At 29.0% G+C, this 19,001-nt stretch overlaps 1 protein-coding gene across 1 annotated transcript; it reads right to left on the reverse strand.

Moving 5' to 3' along the window:
- Positions 1-14,131: 14,131 nt before the first annotated feature.
- Positions 14,132-17,189, reverse strand: LOC139088182 (cytochrome P450 307a1-like). Its single transcript, XM_070637265.1, has 4 exons — positions 16,809-17,189; positions 16,701-16,737; positions 15,136-15,714; positions 14,132-15,068 (listed from the first exon to the last, which is right to left on the reverse strand). The coding sequence occupies exons 1-4, from the start codon at positions 17,187-17,189 to the stop codon at positions 14,464-14,466; spliced, it is 1,602 nt and encodes a 533-aa protein (XP_070493366.1). The 3' UTR covers positions 14,132-14,463.
- Positions 17,190-19,001: the final 1,812 nt, after the last annotated feature.

The following is a 19,001-nucleotide window of genomic DNA, read 5'->3' on the forward strand; positions in this document are numbered from 1 at the left end:
CATGTCTATATAATAATTTGACAGAATAAATCAAAATAAATTTCAGCTACTTTTGATTCTTGATTGCCATGATCAAATCAGTATGAAACTGTAGCTCTATAATTACGAAAATTAAAATCAAAACTTTTATTTATGGTTTGCTGAAAGTTTCCACTCCAAATGCATTCCATCATTAAAATTTTATTTTACTGTAGAAGTATTACTTAAGTACTTGTAGTATTCGAAAAGTGTATGCAAAAAGAAATGAAAGAGTCTCTTAAATTTTCATTCATTCATCGCATCCTTCCAATGTGAAATCATACAATGGAAAATCAAAAACATGACACTTCAGATTTTATTCCTTTTTTTCCTCTCCTCTTACGATGAAAGAAAGTTTTGTACCACATGCTACGATAGAGTATTTTACTTTTCACAATTTTTCTCCGTTAATAATTTAGATAATATATTTCGGAAATCGATATAAAATATAATTAAAAAAGTTTTTTATCATCAATATTTTTCTCTGGTTTTCCTCCTTTTTTCCTCTAGTATGCATCAGAAATTTTTCCATCTCGTAAATTTTTTATTTTTTCGCTTTGTCAATTTCTTTCTCGCCTTTAACTTTCCATTCATAGAAAAAAAAAAGTTCTTACGAGCTGCCAAAAAAATTTTCTTTGAAATAAAAATTGACAAAATTTATTTGCATATTAATTGACTCATCTCTTTCGATTTATGTACAGCTACATGAAAACGGAAAAATAAATAAGAAACGCATAAAATCTTGACAGCATGAAAAATTCGATGTTTTGTTGCAGGTATCAAGTTCATTTCGAAGACCATTCATTTAACTCTCGTCTTCCTATAAATAACAAGAAAAGAGAGTATTACTATTGTTATGCATATTGTATGAGAAATGAAAATTAAATACCACGCAATTTTTCATAACAATGAAGAAAGAAATGACCATTTTGATGAAAAACAGCACAATTTTGTGGCTTTTCCTTTATCTTTTCTTTTCGTTCAACAAGAATAAATTATTTCGATTTTTTGAGCATCTTTCCACTACAGTGAGCAGTCTTTACTTTAATTTTGACTGCTCGATCATACTCAAGATTCTTTATTTCTATCCTTTACTTCTATTGAAGTTTTCTTTACAGAAAATTTCTTCTTTTTTGGATATTGTGAGATAAAAATTAAATTAATAATAAAAGAAGAGCTTATGGGCGACCAAAGAAATGCTGTCGATAGACGATAGTGCAGCATTGCACTTGTTATTGTAAATTGGCAGACGGAAGCCAGCAATAGAGCCATCTATGAGAGGTAATAGATCACAATTGATAAGAACGGCCCGTGTAGTAAGTAAGCAAGATAAAATTTAAAAAAATTTACCGAAATTAAGAACATTTGAATACGCCAGTGTTGTCCAAACTGCGTGCTGCGGCACACATTTTTAAAAAATTCCATGATCCGTACGGCGAGGAGCGTTATGAATGAGTCTTTCCACCTAGGTGTGTCATGGCGCAAAAAAGATTGCACAACACTGGAATACGCTCTAGACATGATTGAGGACAAAGACTATGCAAGATGCTTGCTCTACAAATAAAGCTAAAAAGAAAAATTGAATGGCTTCAAAGACGGAAAATTAATGACTTGTGTTAGTAGCAATGAAGCTAAACAATGTATATTGACTTTATGTTATTGTCCTCAAACCCCAAAAGAAAAGAAGACAAATATTTTTCATGCTTTTTGTTATATTCAAAAAATGAAAGAAATAATTTTTTTGAGTAATCAGAGACATTTTTCGAAATGTAAATATTTTATTCCCATCTGATGTCAATAGAAGCTTTTGTTGGCTACACAAAAGCATGAAATATGCATGCACAAAAAAAAAAATTATGAGAGCATTGAAAATTTGAATATTGCTCTGAGTAAGCACAACAAAAAGGATTTCAATTTCTTTTGAATTGCTTCTTGAATTATATAAAAAAAATATATGTATATATATTGTACGAAATGAGTGGCTTGTAGTATAACATCATCAGCCTTTAATATCAAATCATTTGAGAGGCATGCAGAGAACAGCAGAGGAAAAAATTAATGAGCATTTCAACTAGCTTCACAAAAAAAAAATCAAAAAAGAGAAAATAAAATAAAAAAAATAAATTCAATCTAAAAAAGAGGAAATGCGAATTGAGCATAGATAAGTAGAGAAGAGAAAAAAGTTTTTTGTGTAAGATTCAAGATACAAATCACGTTTATAAGCTGCAGCAGCATCCGCTATAGTGCATTCAAAATTCTCTTTCATTCCTTCACAGCAAATAATTCAAATGATAGCTTGTCGAGATATATCTCATTCTATCTTCTTTTTTTTCTTCTTTAAATTAACAACAAAATTGAAATATTAGCAACAAAAGCGACCTCAATGAGTCTCTCTTATATAATTTTAAAAATTTCATTTTGAAACGTTTGACAAGTTCTTCGAGTGTTTGAAAAGAAAACTTTTTTCGACCACCTTATTCACAATTGTTTACCAAAAAAAAGCACCTTAATTGAGCATTTCAAACTTTTCTAACCACGACCCTTACTTTAACCTCAAAATGGCCTCTATTCTTGTTTTATTAAGCTAATTTTTTCTGAGCTTGGACATTTTATGTTTGCAGTTTGTCTACGTGCATGATCTACAATAATTCATTTTAAGATTCTATTTTCATTCGAGGTAATAAGTTGCTGTCCTGAATAGAAAATGCGTCCTGCTCATCATCATTGAAACATCTAACATCTTTGCTATACTTTTTTTTCCTCGTTTTTGGTTATAAAAATTCACGAGTGTTCGTAAAATTGCCCTCTAACTATTGAACCAACAAACGGTTGAATGAAAATCGGTTACCTGATAAAGTTTATCAAGGCAAATTAAGTTAATTAGATAAAAAAATAAATGGAAGAATAAATCTATAGTGCCTTAAGTAATACATAAAGAAGCAGATGATAAGAATCTTCAATGCCAATATAATCTTAATTGTTGTTTTTTTTTTTTTCAACGAAAGGATGAAAAAATTTTGAGTCTTAATTAAGCGAGGGAGTGGAAAAAGGAAAGAAAAAAGAATGAAAAGGAGGAAAATATAAAAGTTGAATACCCGATTTACAGGAATACCATAATTTAAATCATACTAGAGTGATGCTTTATGTTAACGATTACTAATTATTTAATTAAATTAAAGTAAAGTCGACCAAGGTGATTATGCTTCTGTTGAGAAAAATAAAGTTATGGAACTTGTATTCATACACATATCTATCTTCGCTATTTTCCTTCCTTCTTGAAAATCTTCTGAGTTGTTTATAGAGGATTATAAGTCAGAAAAGCATGAGTAGGTTCGAGGTGGAGAAGTTTTGATAGTTAATTTCTCACGTCACGTCTTTTTCCCCCACAAAGCTATGTCTGAAAGATATAGTTTAATATTATTTATATACGTTAAACGTACATATGCCTGCATAACATTTTATATAAAAGCATAATAATTTTTATTAGTTATTCAAGTCATGTTTTTTCTCTAACGAGGCTAGACCACGTATTAATTTAGTTTTTTGTTGTTTATGTTCCATTTTTGTTGTTGTTCAAACAGTTTCATGCTTATCCTTGCAAGAAAAAATAACATACAAAACTTAAGATGATTCATTCTGGGTGATGGTTTAATGAAGGAATATTTTTTTTTAAAAAAAAAAAAGTTCAAAAAATCTGAAAACACAAAAGGGAAAAGAAAAAGTGAAAAATTTAATTATAAAAAGTGATTGACAATAATTTATTGCAATTGGCATTTTCCACTTTCAATTTTTCATGATTTATGTCTCTTTATTTTAAGGGGAAAATATTTTTTTATATAATAAAATATTCTATGCGGAATGAAAACCGCACATAGCTATTAATTCAATTGTTTCCCTTCATTTGTGGCAATACGATTTTTTTTTCTTTAAAAAAAAGGAATTAACTCCCTCAATATGTGTGAATAATATTATAAATCTAAATTTTCAGGTAAGTTTGGTTTGAAATCATTAAAAATATAATCACTTATCTGATATAACAGTTTAAAACTGTTCAAAAGTATCACTTCTTACTTACTTACTTCACTGGTTGTACAGATCTATTGTGATCTATGATCTTCCATAGATGTCGCTTGAAGTCGGCTCTATTGCTCGCTTCTCAATTTCCAATGCCATGCACAACACTATCTATATCAACAGCTTCTTTTCAAGAGTTCTTTGGTCGTACACAAGCTCTTTTACTACCTTAATTAAAAGCGCTTCCACAGGTCTCCTAATAACGTGTTCAGCTTATCGAAGTCTATTTACTTTGATTCGTTCTACAATCTCAGCATCCCTAAAGAGCTGATATATTTCCACATTGCTTCTGTACTTAAATAGATCTCTTTCCTTCTTAGGTCCAAAAATGACTCTAAGAATTTTTCTCTCAAAAACACCAAAAGCATGTTCATCTGCAGCAACCATGTTCCATGACTCCGATCCATACAGCGCAATTAGCGTCTTATTCATGCTTACTTTATCAAGTTTCACAAAAAACATAAAAGTCATAAAGGAATTACCAATTTTGTCACCAAATGATTAACTGATTTACCTTCTTAACCGATTTATTAATGCTTCACCCCATAAAAAAATTATCTTCCTATTTTAGCACTCGTTTCGGAATGAAAAATATAAATTCCCCTTTTTTTAAGTATGTATCTTGAGGTGAAAAAGTTTAAGATGTATTTTATTTCATGAAATATGTTGCGTTATTAATTTATTATCTAATTAGATCAACACTCAACCTTCAAAAGCATATTTTACATAATTAAAATTTATTATGCAGAATGTATACAAGAATAAAAAAATATAAAAAGAAAAACACACATATGTCAGGCACATGCTAATAAATGTGTTCAAAATATCTTATGTTCATTACTGTTAGCATGTTGACATTCTTTTAAAATTTACCTTCACTTAAAAAAATCAAAAGGAAATTGATAAGAGGGGGTAAGAACATTCTCGAAATGCCATACATATTTAAACATGGAAGCATTTCACATTCAATTTTGAAGACTCGAGAGTTTTATCATCGCCACATAAATATTCTTGTCGCATAAAAGGTAAAGCAAGTTCGCCTTTTGCTTTATTTGCAAAACACACTACGTGAAATGGTCTAATAAATCATATTTTTTCGTTTTTCATATTTGTGATTTAGATCTTTGTTTATGCTTTACTTCTGCCTTTGATTTTTGTTTCTGTATCCGTCAATAATTTCGGCTAGGTTCTGTACAATGCGTTAGTTCACTAAAGTAATATGAATTTTATGCTTAAGTTTCCTTTTTTCAAAATTTCCCAAAATTCAATGATAATCAGGCTTTAAAAAATAATTAAAAATAAAAAATCCAGTTTTCACTTCTTTTTTGGACCTAATCTACTGATAAGCCCAACACAAATTTTGACTTTATTTGCTCAAGAAATATAGGATCATGGATATTTATTTTCACACTCAATATTTTGTCAAGTGTACGTTAAGATGTGTATATTGTAGTTTATTTATTGCAAAAACATCCCAAGATTATTGCCTCCAGTAGTATCACATAACTATTATTTAAGGAAGTGCTTAAATGTATGTCACCCTATTGAATAAATCTCACTTATAAGAATAATAAACATATGCTTTCCCGAAATCCCGGTCCCGAAACTTTTCCGGGACCGGGACGGGATCGGGACGGGACCGGGAAATCCCGGGATTTCCCGAAACAAAATTTGTGCTAAAAAGTACAATATTTTAATGTTTTTTCAGTGTTTTAAAGCTTAATATGTAATTTTAAAAATTTAATAATGGTTTTAAATTATCAGAACTCTTGAACTTGACTAGTTTTAAATGATTTTAAAATAGAATAACACTAAAGAAATTCTCAATTTAACTATCATATTCACCGTTTATACGATTATGATGAAACAAATCTTAGTTATGAGGAATAATCTCTAACTTATGTAATCAATTAAAAAATCATTGAAACTTTGAATTTTTGAAAAACCTCAAATTAGCTGGAAATCGATAGGTCTCGATAGTTTATTTAAAAGGGTTTGCTTGATTTGAGTTTGTAATATTAGCCACTGCAATTTAGAACAAATATCAGAAGACCAAAATAAATTTTAAATTTTTAATTCAAAAACATTCAAAATACGAATTTATAGCTCCATATTTCTCATGTTTTTTGATAAAATTTAATAATTTATTTTATTTTAAATTTTTGATTACAAATTAAACATTTTTAATTTTTATTTTATTTATTTTGTTAAGAGTTTATAAGAAAATTTTTAAAAGCTGGTCCCGCGGGACCAGTCCCGGAAGATTTTCGGGACTCGGGACGGAACCGGGACGGGACAGTCCCGGGATTTCCCGGTCCCGGTCCCGGTATCGGGAAAGCATAAATAAACAGTATATTTTTAAGGAATAATTTTTAACGATTTTTCACTAAATTGTCCCGAGCAACACAAAAATAAAAGGCTTTGCCACAGAGCATTTAAGACTCTGCATTCATATGGCTGACATTTGGTCTCCACGTGGAGAGGGCTTCTATTTGGAGTTAATGAAAGAGCTTTCGTGGAGCCCTAAAAGCTTTGTAGCGCAAACATCTTCATTTGTGTCGCTCGGGTATGAATAATTCATTAATTTACATGAAAAATTATACTCAAATCAAATGATTAATCATAAAGGAAGGACATTTTTGTGTGTGCAGAAATAAATTGGCTATGGAACATTATTCTAACATGACATTAGTCAACATTTAAATAATAAAATAATTTGCATAGAAAGCAAGTGTAAAATAATATGAATGAGCGTATAATCAATATAAATTAATGATGCGTTCAGTGATGAAAACACATAATACTCTGATGAATAATAGGAGCAATTTCATTATTTTATTAGATCACTCAAATAAGTGTTTCATTAAAATCATCGAAATATCTTCAATAAGCTTCTCAAAAATATACTATCCAATAATCAATTTATGGCTTCAATTGCATTATAAATTTTTTGATCGCTTATGAATGAGAAGTGTATGAAAGAGTGGATGGACAGTAATAGCATAAATATAAAAGTTAATCTCATGAATATTCATAATTTAAGTTACAATAACAACGGATGTACGAAAAACAACAGCAGGGTCAAATTGTTGAAGCGTCTGCAGATTCAGCAACATTGAAATCATTGAAATCGAAAATTCCTATAATATGTACATTCGTACGTATGTGTACATATAATATGAATCCAATCAATTCAAACTTACATATTTATAATTGTGAGGAGCACTGAATAGTTGTTTTTGTTGAATTCATTCATATGCTTTATCCCCTTGACTTTTTTTTTGTTCATACAATTGAAGCAAATTGAACAGAAAGGAAAATGAAAATATTATGGAAAACATTGTAAGAACATAAGCACATTTTTTATGCCACACAATTTCCTTTATGTCAAGCAATATTTCCTATATCAATTTCGCGAATCAATCTTTTTGTGCTCAACCTTAAAAATGCTTTTTATTCATTTTTTCTTAATCTTTTAGCCTGCTTTACTTTTCAAGTACTATATGGCATGTAAGTTTCATGCCTCTTCAGCATTTTTTTGTTTTGTTTGGAAGCTCATAAAGTTACCAACACGTGAACATATTTACTCTATATGATTACAACAGAAGAGCTTCAGTATAAAACTGATAAAATGTTGAAAATTTATTATCATTGGTTTTCTCAACAAGCTGCTTGGAAAACCCATTGACAATGTTTATATTTCAATTATCTCCCTCAAAAATATTCAATAACACTAGAATAAAATTTTCCAATTACAATGTAATTTTTAAGGGAGGTTTTTTACGGTGAAAAATCAATATTTATCCAATTTTCAAACAAAATGCTAATTCGTAGAATGAACAATGAAAACAATTTGATGAAAACAGGAAGAAGGAAGTTAATCTAATTAAAATAATTTTTTAATTGTTATAGTTGATTTTTTAGATAAAATTCTTAAAGCATTTTTATCAACCTATACACGAATAACTCCAACAGTACTTCACTCATCCTGGAAATTGCATTATCACAAAAATGTATTTGGCCCGCAGGGTATTTTTCCATTTCATACAATCATAAAAAATTTCACTTCATGATTTTTCTCTTCTCTTTTGATTTTTTGTTCATTTTTTTTTCTCGACACAAAGAGGATGTAAATTCCTTTTAATGCCGTTATATACCTTCGGGAAATGAATGATAATTTTTTATCGTGGTAAAATTAAGGGGAAAATTTGCGTTAACTTCATATTTCATTCTTCTTTTACATTAATTCAATATATTGAACTATTATGCAAAATGTTTCTTAACTTTTCTTACTTTTGGGTCAAAAGCGCATTTTTAATGACTTATGAAATTTTTTTTACTATAGTATTAGTTATCTTGATAATTTAAGATACTTTACATGCTTGGTTATGGTGCACGAGGACTCATTGTCGCGCAAAGAGAACGTCTAAAACAGAGTCTATTTTTCGAGAATTTTTACCAGTTCGGAATGATAAGGAATTTAGTGTCCTTTTTTACACATCCAATTCAGGAATTCTTTGGTCTTCCTCGAGAAAGAGGCTGTTGATAGCGACAATGTTGTACTTGGTGTAAAAAATTGAGAGAGGCACTATGGGGCAAAATTAAAAAAAAAGGGACATTCACTTTGATTTTTGGACTTTTTGGAATCAGGACTTGAGGGTATTTTTTTCTTATAGTACACATAGCAATAGACTTGCATGCCAAATTTCAGCTCAATTGGTGCTGTTTGGTCGGTTCTGGAGGTGTTTGAAGTTGAAAAATGGTAAAAAGCGGATTTTTTCATGTCTTGTTTGACTTGAAAAGTTTCTTATTTAATTAAAAGATATTGAAAAACGGTTTTCGGTTCCTAATTATACTATATAAGAGCTTTAATTTGCAATGGTACAAAGTTTATATATACTGGGTTTTAGTGGCAGGACTTGAGAAAATGTATGAAAATATCAGGAAAAAAAGCTTCAAGCGTCCGGCAAATATGCTAGTTCTCAAAAGTTTCTCATATAGACCTATTTTTTTCGTAAAGTACTTACTTTCTACTTTCCAAAACTGAAAAAATATCCAAAATCGGTTGGTACGAACAAAAGTTATTGCATTTTTAGTTTTGGACGAATTTTTTCTCAAAACTAATATTTCTGAGATGAATTTGGAAGTTATCATTTGGAAAAAGTTTTTTAATGTTTTTTAATGTATTTAGTCATTTTAAGAAGACTTGTGAAGAAATTTTTTGAAAAAGTTCAAAATTCTCCGAGTTAGAGGTACATATGCTATTTGACGACTTGACCCTTTTTCTCATCACTCAAACTGCTATTACTTTTAAATGACTAAATATTTTTCAGTTCTGTTTCTTGTTTATTGTAGCTTGTTATAATACCTTTCCAACGATATATAATACTTAATAGTTGGAAGTAGTCTTGGTCGCGAAAACGGACCCTGTTTGTGACTGACCCTTTACAAAGAAATTTTCAAAAAAGTCATTTCTAAAACTACCACTTAGAAATTAAATAATATAATGTTTTTGTGTTTTTTAGGTCAAATTATGATAGTTTTAAATCTTAAAACTCAAAAAATCTCATTTTGTAAACTTTCTGCAACTTTAGGGGCCTTCATAGGTAAGACTCAGGTAGTCTCTCAATTCTCAGATATAGTAGTTTTTTATTGACTTTTTTTGATTGATATTAAATATTTACATTTATTTTGTGCAAAATATATTAATTTTAAAAAGTTTGGGTCGAAAAAAAGTGGTTTTTGACTATTTTGTTAAAAACAGGCTTAGGTAGGCCACATTTAAGGCACTCCAGTAGCCACTATGATTAAGTTCTATACATGTTTTATACATATTAATAAAGGTAATATTAGTAACTAGAAATAACAGAAAACAGAATGCAAAAATATTGGTTCTAAAAAAAGGTATAGTCATTTGAGTGGCCAAAAACTGTCGAGGAGGGCAACCAGCATAGGCAAATACACAAAAATTCAAAATTTTAATGAAATTCTTGAAGTTTTTTGAATAAAAACTATTTTTATGTCGTAATAATTCAAAATATTGCGTTTTTTGTCAAAATAAATGTAAAATTTTAAATTTTTGTCTTTTTGCCTATGCTGGTTGCCCTCCTCGACACTTTTTTGGCCACTCAAATGACTATAACTTTTTTTAGAACCAATATTTTTGCATTCTGTTTTCTGTTATTGCTAGTTACTAATATTACCTTTATTAATATGTATAAAACATGTATAGAACTTAATCATAGTGGCTACTGGAGTGCATTAAATGTGGCCTACCTAAGCCTGTTTTTTACAAAATAGTCAAAAACCACTTTTTTTCGACCCAAACTTTTTAAAATTAATATATTTTGCACAAAATAAATGTAAATATTTAATATCAATCAAAAAAAGTCAATAAAAAACTACTATATCTGAGAATTGAGAGACTACCTGAGTCTTACCTATGAAGGCCCCTAAAGTTGCAGAAAGTTTACAAAATGAGATTTTTTGAGTTTTAAGATTAAAAACTATCATAATTTGACCTAAAAAACACAAAAACATTTTATTATTTAATTTCTAAGTGGTAGTTTTAGAAATGACTTTTTTGAAAATTTCTTTGTAAAGGGGCAGTCACAAACAGGGTCCGTTTTCGCGACCAAGACTACTTCCAACTATTAAGTATTATATATCGTTGGAAAGGTATTATAACAAGCTACAATAAACAAGAAACAGAACTGAAAAATATTTAGTCATTTAAAAGTAATAGCAGTTTGAGTGATGAGAAAAAGGGTCAAGTCGTCAAATAGCATATGTACCTCTAACTCGGAGAATTTTGAACTTTTTCAAAAAACTTCACAAGTCTTCTTAAAATGACTAAATACATTAAAAAACATTAAAAAACTTTTTCCAAATGATAACTTCCAAATTCATCTCAGAAATATTAGTTTTGAGAAAAAATTCGTCCAAAACTAAAAATGCAATAACTTTTGTTCGTACCAACCGATTTTGGATATTTTTTCAGTTTTGGAAAGTAGAAAGTAAGTACTTTACGAAAAAATAGGTCTATATGAGAAACTTTTGAGAACTAGCATATTTTCCGGACGCTTGAAGCTTTTTTCCTGATATTTTCATACATTTTCTCAAGTCCTGCCACTAAAACCCAGTATATATAAACTTTGTACCATTGCAAATTAAAGCTCTTATATAGTATAATTAGGAACCGAAAACCGTTTTTCAATATCTTTTAATTAAATAAGAAACTTTTCAAGTCAAACAAGACATGAAAAATCCGCTTTTTACCATTTTTCAACTTCAAACACCTCCAGAACCGACCAAACAGCACCAATTGAGCTGAAATTTGGCATGCAAGTCTATTGCTATGTGTACTATAAGAAAAAAATACCTTCAAGTCCTGATTCCAAAAAGTCCAAAAATCAAAGTGAATGTCCCTTTTTTTTTAATTTTGCCCCATAGTGAGAGGCCATGGATAACAGCTCATCTGTACAGCCAGCGAAGGAAGTAAGTAACTGCAAATTGCCCTTGCATTCTTAGACCTTTCGTTCGCTGTATCTATATTGTATTATCATTTTTTAAATTCAAAATTGAAGCAATTGCGCCAACCATCTAATCACTTTTAATATTAAATACCAGAGTGCGTGCCTTAAAGATTTTATTCATTTATATTGTGCTAAAAAACGAAAGTAGATCATGAATGACATATAAATTTTCATAATTGTTAAAAAGAAAAGAAATCCTCGTCATTATTTTGTAAATTGTTATGACTCAAGTTTTGGAGCTAAATGGCAATCATAGAGAATTATTTTATTGGTAATGAAATGAGTTTTGATGAATATGAATTAAAATTACGAGAAAAGAAGAGAAGAAAATTTGTGCTAATGACTTCGGGCTGTGCGGAATCATGAGATGGGAAGAAAGAGTTCATTAATGGCAAATTGACTTACCTTTTGTTATAAACATCGTTTCTCATTGTGTAGAAGCGACGAAGTAAAGCGTTAAAACTTTTTCTCATAAATTTAATCTACCTACTTGTACATTTTCATCTTAATTTATTGTAGAACTGTGATTCCATACAATTCCAAAATTGATAGTAAAAGATCAGGCAAGATATTTTACTGAAGTGAAGAGGAAAATTAATTGGAATCAGGTAACAAACTATTGGCAAATTCACGTAACTTAAACATTAGAATAGGAGAACAATTTGTGAGTGTGTGGTGCTTGTTATATCTGGAGATAGAAGAAACCCTTTATAGAATTCTTAATTACTTCGACGATTTCTGTAAGAAGATAATTAGAGCCGAGTTTTTCCTTGAACGAATGCGGAAAAAACTTTTTTCTTCTCTTTTTTACTATTTTATTGTTAGCGACAATATATGGATATGCCAAACATATAATAAACGAAATTATATTCAGGTAATGTGACTTTTGTTCAAGATATTGTTCTAACGTTCATTTGTAATTCAAATATTATATTTTACATAGTTGAAAACCCCTTTATAATAAAAGTCAGTAAAGTTCCGATCATTGAAAAACAAAGTTGTTATTAATTAAAACCGTGATTTTGTCTACTTAAAGTTAAAAATGATATTTCAATGTTTAGATTGAAAAAACGTTGTTTAAAGAAATATTGCAGGATATAATGCAAAACATCGCAATCACAAATTGACTGGAATGAATACAAAACACAAAACATTTGAAAATAGGCTAATAACAGAAATCTATAAACTCAAATAATACATTAAGAAGAAAATATAAAGGACATCATCTATTATTACTCCGACGATTCATTTAATTTCATTGATGTTTATAGTTAACCTTTTGTATTTTTTTTTCTTCGAGACAATGGATGGTCTGACATTGATAAAATGCTTCAGAAAGCAAATTTGCTGTAAAAACAGCGAATAAAGCTACATTAGAAGTCAGGAAGATTTGAACATTTTTTCCAACTTCATATCAACTAACATCTAATACATATTGATGAAATTGTACTTTAGATAGTTAGAGGAAATGTCTGTATCTCAATATCTATAAGTAAAAATAGAACTATTTCTTTATTGTGACTTTACTCCTAATAAAGCGTTCACATTTTCTTGATTGTTGTTCCACCCTTCAATACTTCCTACATATTTCTGTAAAGCACAATAGTAAAGATTTAGATTTCTTCGACTCAGAAGAATATAAAGGAATCAATATTTATGTATGAGCATGTGTATACGTATATGGTCATAAGTTTGTTTTTGGCTGATAACATCAAATGAAATTGACCTATGATATTTCTTAGTGTGTCAACAATAATGTATATTGGACATCATCTATGATAAAAAGTATCATTTCATGTTTCTCGCTTTCCATAAGATTTATTGCATTCTCTTGTTTCTATCGATAGACAATGAAATGAAAAGTTTTTTTTTTTTTGAAAAAAATTAGGTAAATGCCAAAAAAGTCTAACGATGACATGTTAAACAATGAAACTCTAATTTTCCAACGTCATAAAAATAATTTCAACATTATTGAAACAAATAAAGCTAATTATACAAATTGGTACACAGGCAATATTGCGTATATGAGGCCAATAATAATAATAATGTCTACCACCCTAATTTACGATTATTGTACAGTTTTATGGATAAACTTTTTTTCCCTCTCACTCACATTTGGATCATTTAGACAGAGAAAAGAGGAAAAGGAATTTTTCTGACTGTTTTTATTTTATTCAGAAATATTTTTTTTCTTCCTTTGCTGCAGAACAATTTATATTTTCAAGCGTGACAGAAGCAGCAATAAACCGTAATAATTGTCCAAGAGCTTAAGAAAACTTTTCATATTAATAATTATCATTCATTCTGACAACAGATTTATGTAACTTATTCTTTACGTTTTATCGTTAGCACAAAGAGAAGTCATAAGTCAGAGAAAGAAAAGAAGAAGAGAAATTCTTTAAAAGTAATAGCAGGAAGTGTTGGTACTATTCCATACCTAATTGTAAGTTAACGAAAAAAGTAACATGGCAAAAACAAAACATTTAAACTTTTTTAATTTCTTGTTTTATTCTTAACAATTTTAAATTAGTTAATTTAAGTATTTCTGCAAATTGCATCCAATGATACAAAACTTCATAACTTTAAATGCTTATTATGTTTTTAATAAAATCGGGAAGTTTCAAGTTGCTAATCATCAGTCTTAGAAAATTGAATAGAAAGAGATGACTTATAAAATATTATTTTTCTCAAGTCCTATTCAGGTGGAGGAAGTGATTAAAGTATATAAGAGCAGTCTTTAAAAAATAATTAAACTTGGCGGTAAGTAAAAACTGTGGCGTCCACTTAAGTCACTGGAATCTTAAAACTAATTTTAAAAATTAACTTAATTTAATAACTATCTTGATGTAAATTTGAGTGAATATGTTTCCGGAGGAACTGCAAGACATGCTTTAAACATTTTAATATTTTCAGTATTTTCACAGGTTACATCGAAATTTTCGAGGATATTTGTCAGCATAAGAAACGAGTATGATTTTACAAGATTTTGTCCAATGCATGTTCTCTTGCCAATTGAAAATGGAAGGAATTGTGGAATATTTTTCTTCACACGGAGAATCATTAATGAATCCGGTACAGCGTCCTTTTTCACTTTATGTGCTGGAACGTATTCTAAAAATCTCTCAGGATTGAATTCTTTTGGATTTTCCCAGTATTTTTCGCTCATATTCAATTCGTAATTATTAATAAATACGATTGTATCTTTGAAAATCCCGTATCCATTGATCAAAGAGTTTTCTGTTGCTACATGAGGGACAATCGGTGATGATGTATGTCTTAATATTTCAAATAAAGTTGCAATTGTAAATGGCATATCATCTGCGTCATGTAGTGTGATTTTTCGTTTTCCATTCTGTGATACTGCATGGATTTCTTCTTGAATTCTATGTCCAATGTGTGGATACTTGGCAATATATCCTAATGATAGATATACAAGGTTTCCTATATTTTAAAGAAATAATGAGCTTGTAAGTTTGTGTTAATTTTTAATATTTTAAATTTAAATTACCTATAGCACTATGTCCTCCTAAAAAGTCTTCAAGCATGTATATAATTGTATTTTTTGTGACATTTTCCTCCTTTGCCAAAGATCTCAGTAGTGCGTCAGTAAAATCGTCATCAATTTCATTCTGCATTCTTATCTTTTCCTCTCGGTTGCCAATCACTCGATTCAAGATAAATTTTCGTATGACTTTAGCCCATGAGTCAAGAGTTTGCATGTGTTTTTTATAAAAAGGACTGAGCCATGGCAGAAAATCAACCGCATAACCCTGATTTATTTCCCAAAAAATTTCATCAAAACTTCGAACCATATTCTTAAAATCAATATCATCATATTCAAATCTTGTTGAGCACATATAGCTTAAGAATAAATTTGCACATGTTTCCATAATCAATGGTTTCATATGAATTTCTCCTGCTGTTTCTTGGACCATTTTTTTCATATGCTCAATGCATTTTTCAACTTCTGAACATCCCACTTCATTCAACTTCTCAAAGTAATCTGAGTTATTTCTGGGTGAGCAATGCTTTCTTGCTAAATTACGTCTTTTTTGTTGAAGAGTTGACCAGTCACATAATGCAAGAGCTGTAAAAAGAAATACGAATTTTAATAATTTTCACCTAATTGATTACTGTAGTTGTTAAAAATTAGATGCCAAAATGCAAGATTATTATGAGAATTTCAAGAACTAAACAATGATTTTTAAAAGTCATATAAAGCCAGATATTACAAAAGAATCGCAATCTTTTAAAACTAACCTAAGACAACAAACTTATATTCATTAAAGATGTAAAATGACCATATCAGTATGGTTTTAATTACATAAGATAATTTATATGAAGGCTAGTATTGTGATTGCATTCCACGCAATAAAAAGCCTGTTTATTAAGAGGAGAACCTGATGTATAAGAGTAAGAACTATCATAGTTGTTAAGGAAGAATTCACATTTTATTGCTTAGTAAAGCGAGAAAGTCTAAGAATATGTTTTGCCTAGTTTATAAAACAAGCTATTACAGACCATCATCACGGTCAAGTTCAACAAGATGGAATATTTCATAAAACTACTTTCTTATATAACTCAACAAATTATCTAGTGATAGCAGCAGAAAAAAAACTGGTATGCAATATAATATAACGCATAAGATGCACTAGAATACAGTTTTTTAAGTCGTATTTTTTTGCGAAAAATTAAGTTAAGTTGTAGGTCAAATTGATGCTAAATTACAATTCTTATTTATTACACTTTCGAAAAATCAAGAACCCGTTTTGGTATTTCAGAATTTCTCCATTTCTTTCTTTTCTCCTGTTTACTTTTCTTTCATTTTTAAGAACGGGACAAAAGTTATTATATAATCGACCAAATGTAAAAAACAAGTTTAAGGCAAGAAGTCTTCAAGTTCAAGATTTCGATTTTTTTTTCTTGTTTCCCACACGCCACAAATAAAGCATAATAAAAAGTAACAGTAAATGAAAGTATAAGAAGGAAAGTTGTCGACTTAAAATCAAATTTAACTATTCGCTTGCGGTTTAATTGGCAAAGTGCTTAAATATGTAAAATAAAGTTACGTACAATTATTTCGATCACCTCCGAAAATTCTATGGAACCTCTGTTGAATAACAAAAAAGAATATTTAAATTATAAATTCAATAATTTAATAATTTTTTTTTCTTCCTTTACCTCAAAATCCGGACGACCACCAAAAAATGCACCATTTTGATTTAGAACTTCCTTGATTGTTTCCAAATTATTAATAACGACACATCTTATTGTTCCAAGTGTTAAACTGTAGACATCACCATAAATCTTGCTTAAAGCACTAAATCCTTCAAAAGGAACATCATATTTTCCCAATAAGGCTAAATTTCCAATCACAGGAAGTGGCAACGGGCCAGGAGGTTGCACCAAATATTGATCACTATTTTTATGATTTTTTTCGATATGTCTTTTAACATTATCAGAAATTTTTACAGCACGTTTACATTTAAATACCAATTTCAAATAAATTATCAAAATTAATACAAGAATGACATAAAGCAAATAAAGAGTTAAAAATGCCATTCTGTTAAAACTATGTCTATCAAATAATACTTTTTTGTTTTAATATCACGATTTACTTTAAACCACGTACAAATTACGACTGATCACTTTGATTACTCGTCACAGGCTTTATATATTTTTTTATTTCGTTCAAGAATTTTTTTTTTCGTTTCGATTACATTTGTGTTAAAAGGAATATGTAGATAACATACACTTTCAGAACTTTAAATCAACAAATTTAGGCGTAAGCGTTATTTTGTCAATTAGTCCATAGAATTAAAATTTATTCCTAGACTTTTCAATTTTTGAGGTACATTTCAAAATAAAATAAATCCATTAAATCCTTTGGAGTTGTTAACGCATTTGAGTACTGTTACTTAAAAATGATTTTTTAAGAAGGAGCATGTTAATCCAAATTATAGTATATTTCTGAAATAGTTTCTAGCCATTAGAATTAAAGTATCTACACACACATTTCTTTAAATGTATTTCAATTTCGTACCTATAAAAATGAAGAAATCAACATTTTCTGTTATTACTAACTATACACGTATGTAAACATATTACCGGCTTACACTTCATCGGCATTGTTGCTGTATTGAAAATTATGAATGAACTACTACTTTATGATGTAATATATTCACGTACAATACACAAGAAAAGATATGCTAGACAATAAATTTCTAAGGAATGACAGTGTGAAGGAAGAACAAAGAAAAATGTTCCTTTCTATCATCAATCAAATCAATGTGAATAAAAATGAATACATAAATGAACAGTATTATATCATCTTGGCAGCAGAAACAGGTCCTTTTTTGACATTTCTTTGTCCGTTCAAAAAGATCCTTTTTAATTCTCTTTTTTATAAATAAAATATATGCATGAATACTGCTTACAACTGTTCAAATGACTTTCAAATACTTGATTTATTGAATTTGGTTGATTTAGTCATTTTCATATGAATTTTACGTCTTACGTAAATTTAACATCATATGATTTGATTGTGCTTACAGATAAAGTCATTGTGCATGAAAGTTCTAGAATGTCGCTCGATAAAAGAGGAAAGAAAAAGTTTTAAAATTATCGTTCCTTAATACCTCAAAGGAAATTAGCTGAGACAAAATTGTGAAATATAAAAATATAATTCAGTTGGAAATTATTTATATTTAAGATGCTTTTCTTGCGGTTTTTTCAATTAGTAGTCTCATCAAAATCGCTTTTTTGGTGGAAGTAGGTCGTACCTATAGCCCTAAAAAATAGTAAATTGATTGATTGGCAATTTTTAAAATATTTTTTTCCGCCAATTTTGTATCATTCAAAAAAATTTAACTTGCATGCGAAGCATATAAAATATTTAAACATTTGAATTTGATGTTATGCCTAAAATGTCCCTAATTAAAATGACAAAAGCGCAATTTGCCTATTAAAATTATTTTTAATGCTAATATCAATGTTAATTAAATTTAATCTAGTGAATTTAATTTCATCATTATTCAGTGTAATTTGATTAATAAAGAAAGAACGTTATGTCTACGGAAATTAATGATGCAATATTTAAATTAATAAATAAAATATTTATTCATTTCATTTGTTTTTGTTTTAATACGCAAAAAAAAAAATCTGTAAAAAGGCATCTATAATAATATAGAAATCAAGTGAACGAATGAGGAAGAAGAATTCTGATGTTGTTATTCTCAAGAGAAAAAAAGAGAAAGTTGAATATAATAAACAGTTATGTTATCACAAATTCAGCAATAAGAACCAAAAGCAAGTTTTAACTACGTTCATTAAAATGCGAATAAAAGAGAAAAGAATTCTCAGAATTACACAAGA

This window comes from Chironomus tepperi, unplaced genomic scaffold (assembly GCF_022539635.2).
Source record: "Chironomus tepperi strain 1889 unplaced genomic scaffold, CSIRO-AGI_Ctep_v1 contig_161, whole genome shotgun sequence".
Taxonomy (NCBI): domain Eukaryota; kingdom Metazoa; phylum Arthropoda; class Insecta; order Diptera; family Chironomidae; genus Chironomus; species Chironomus tepperi.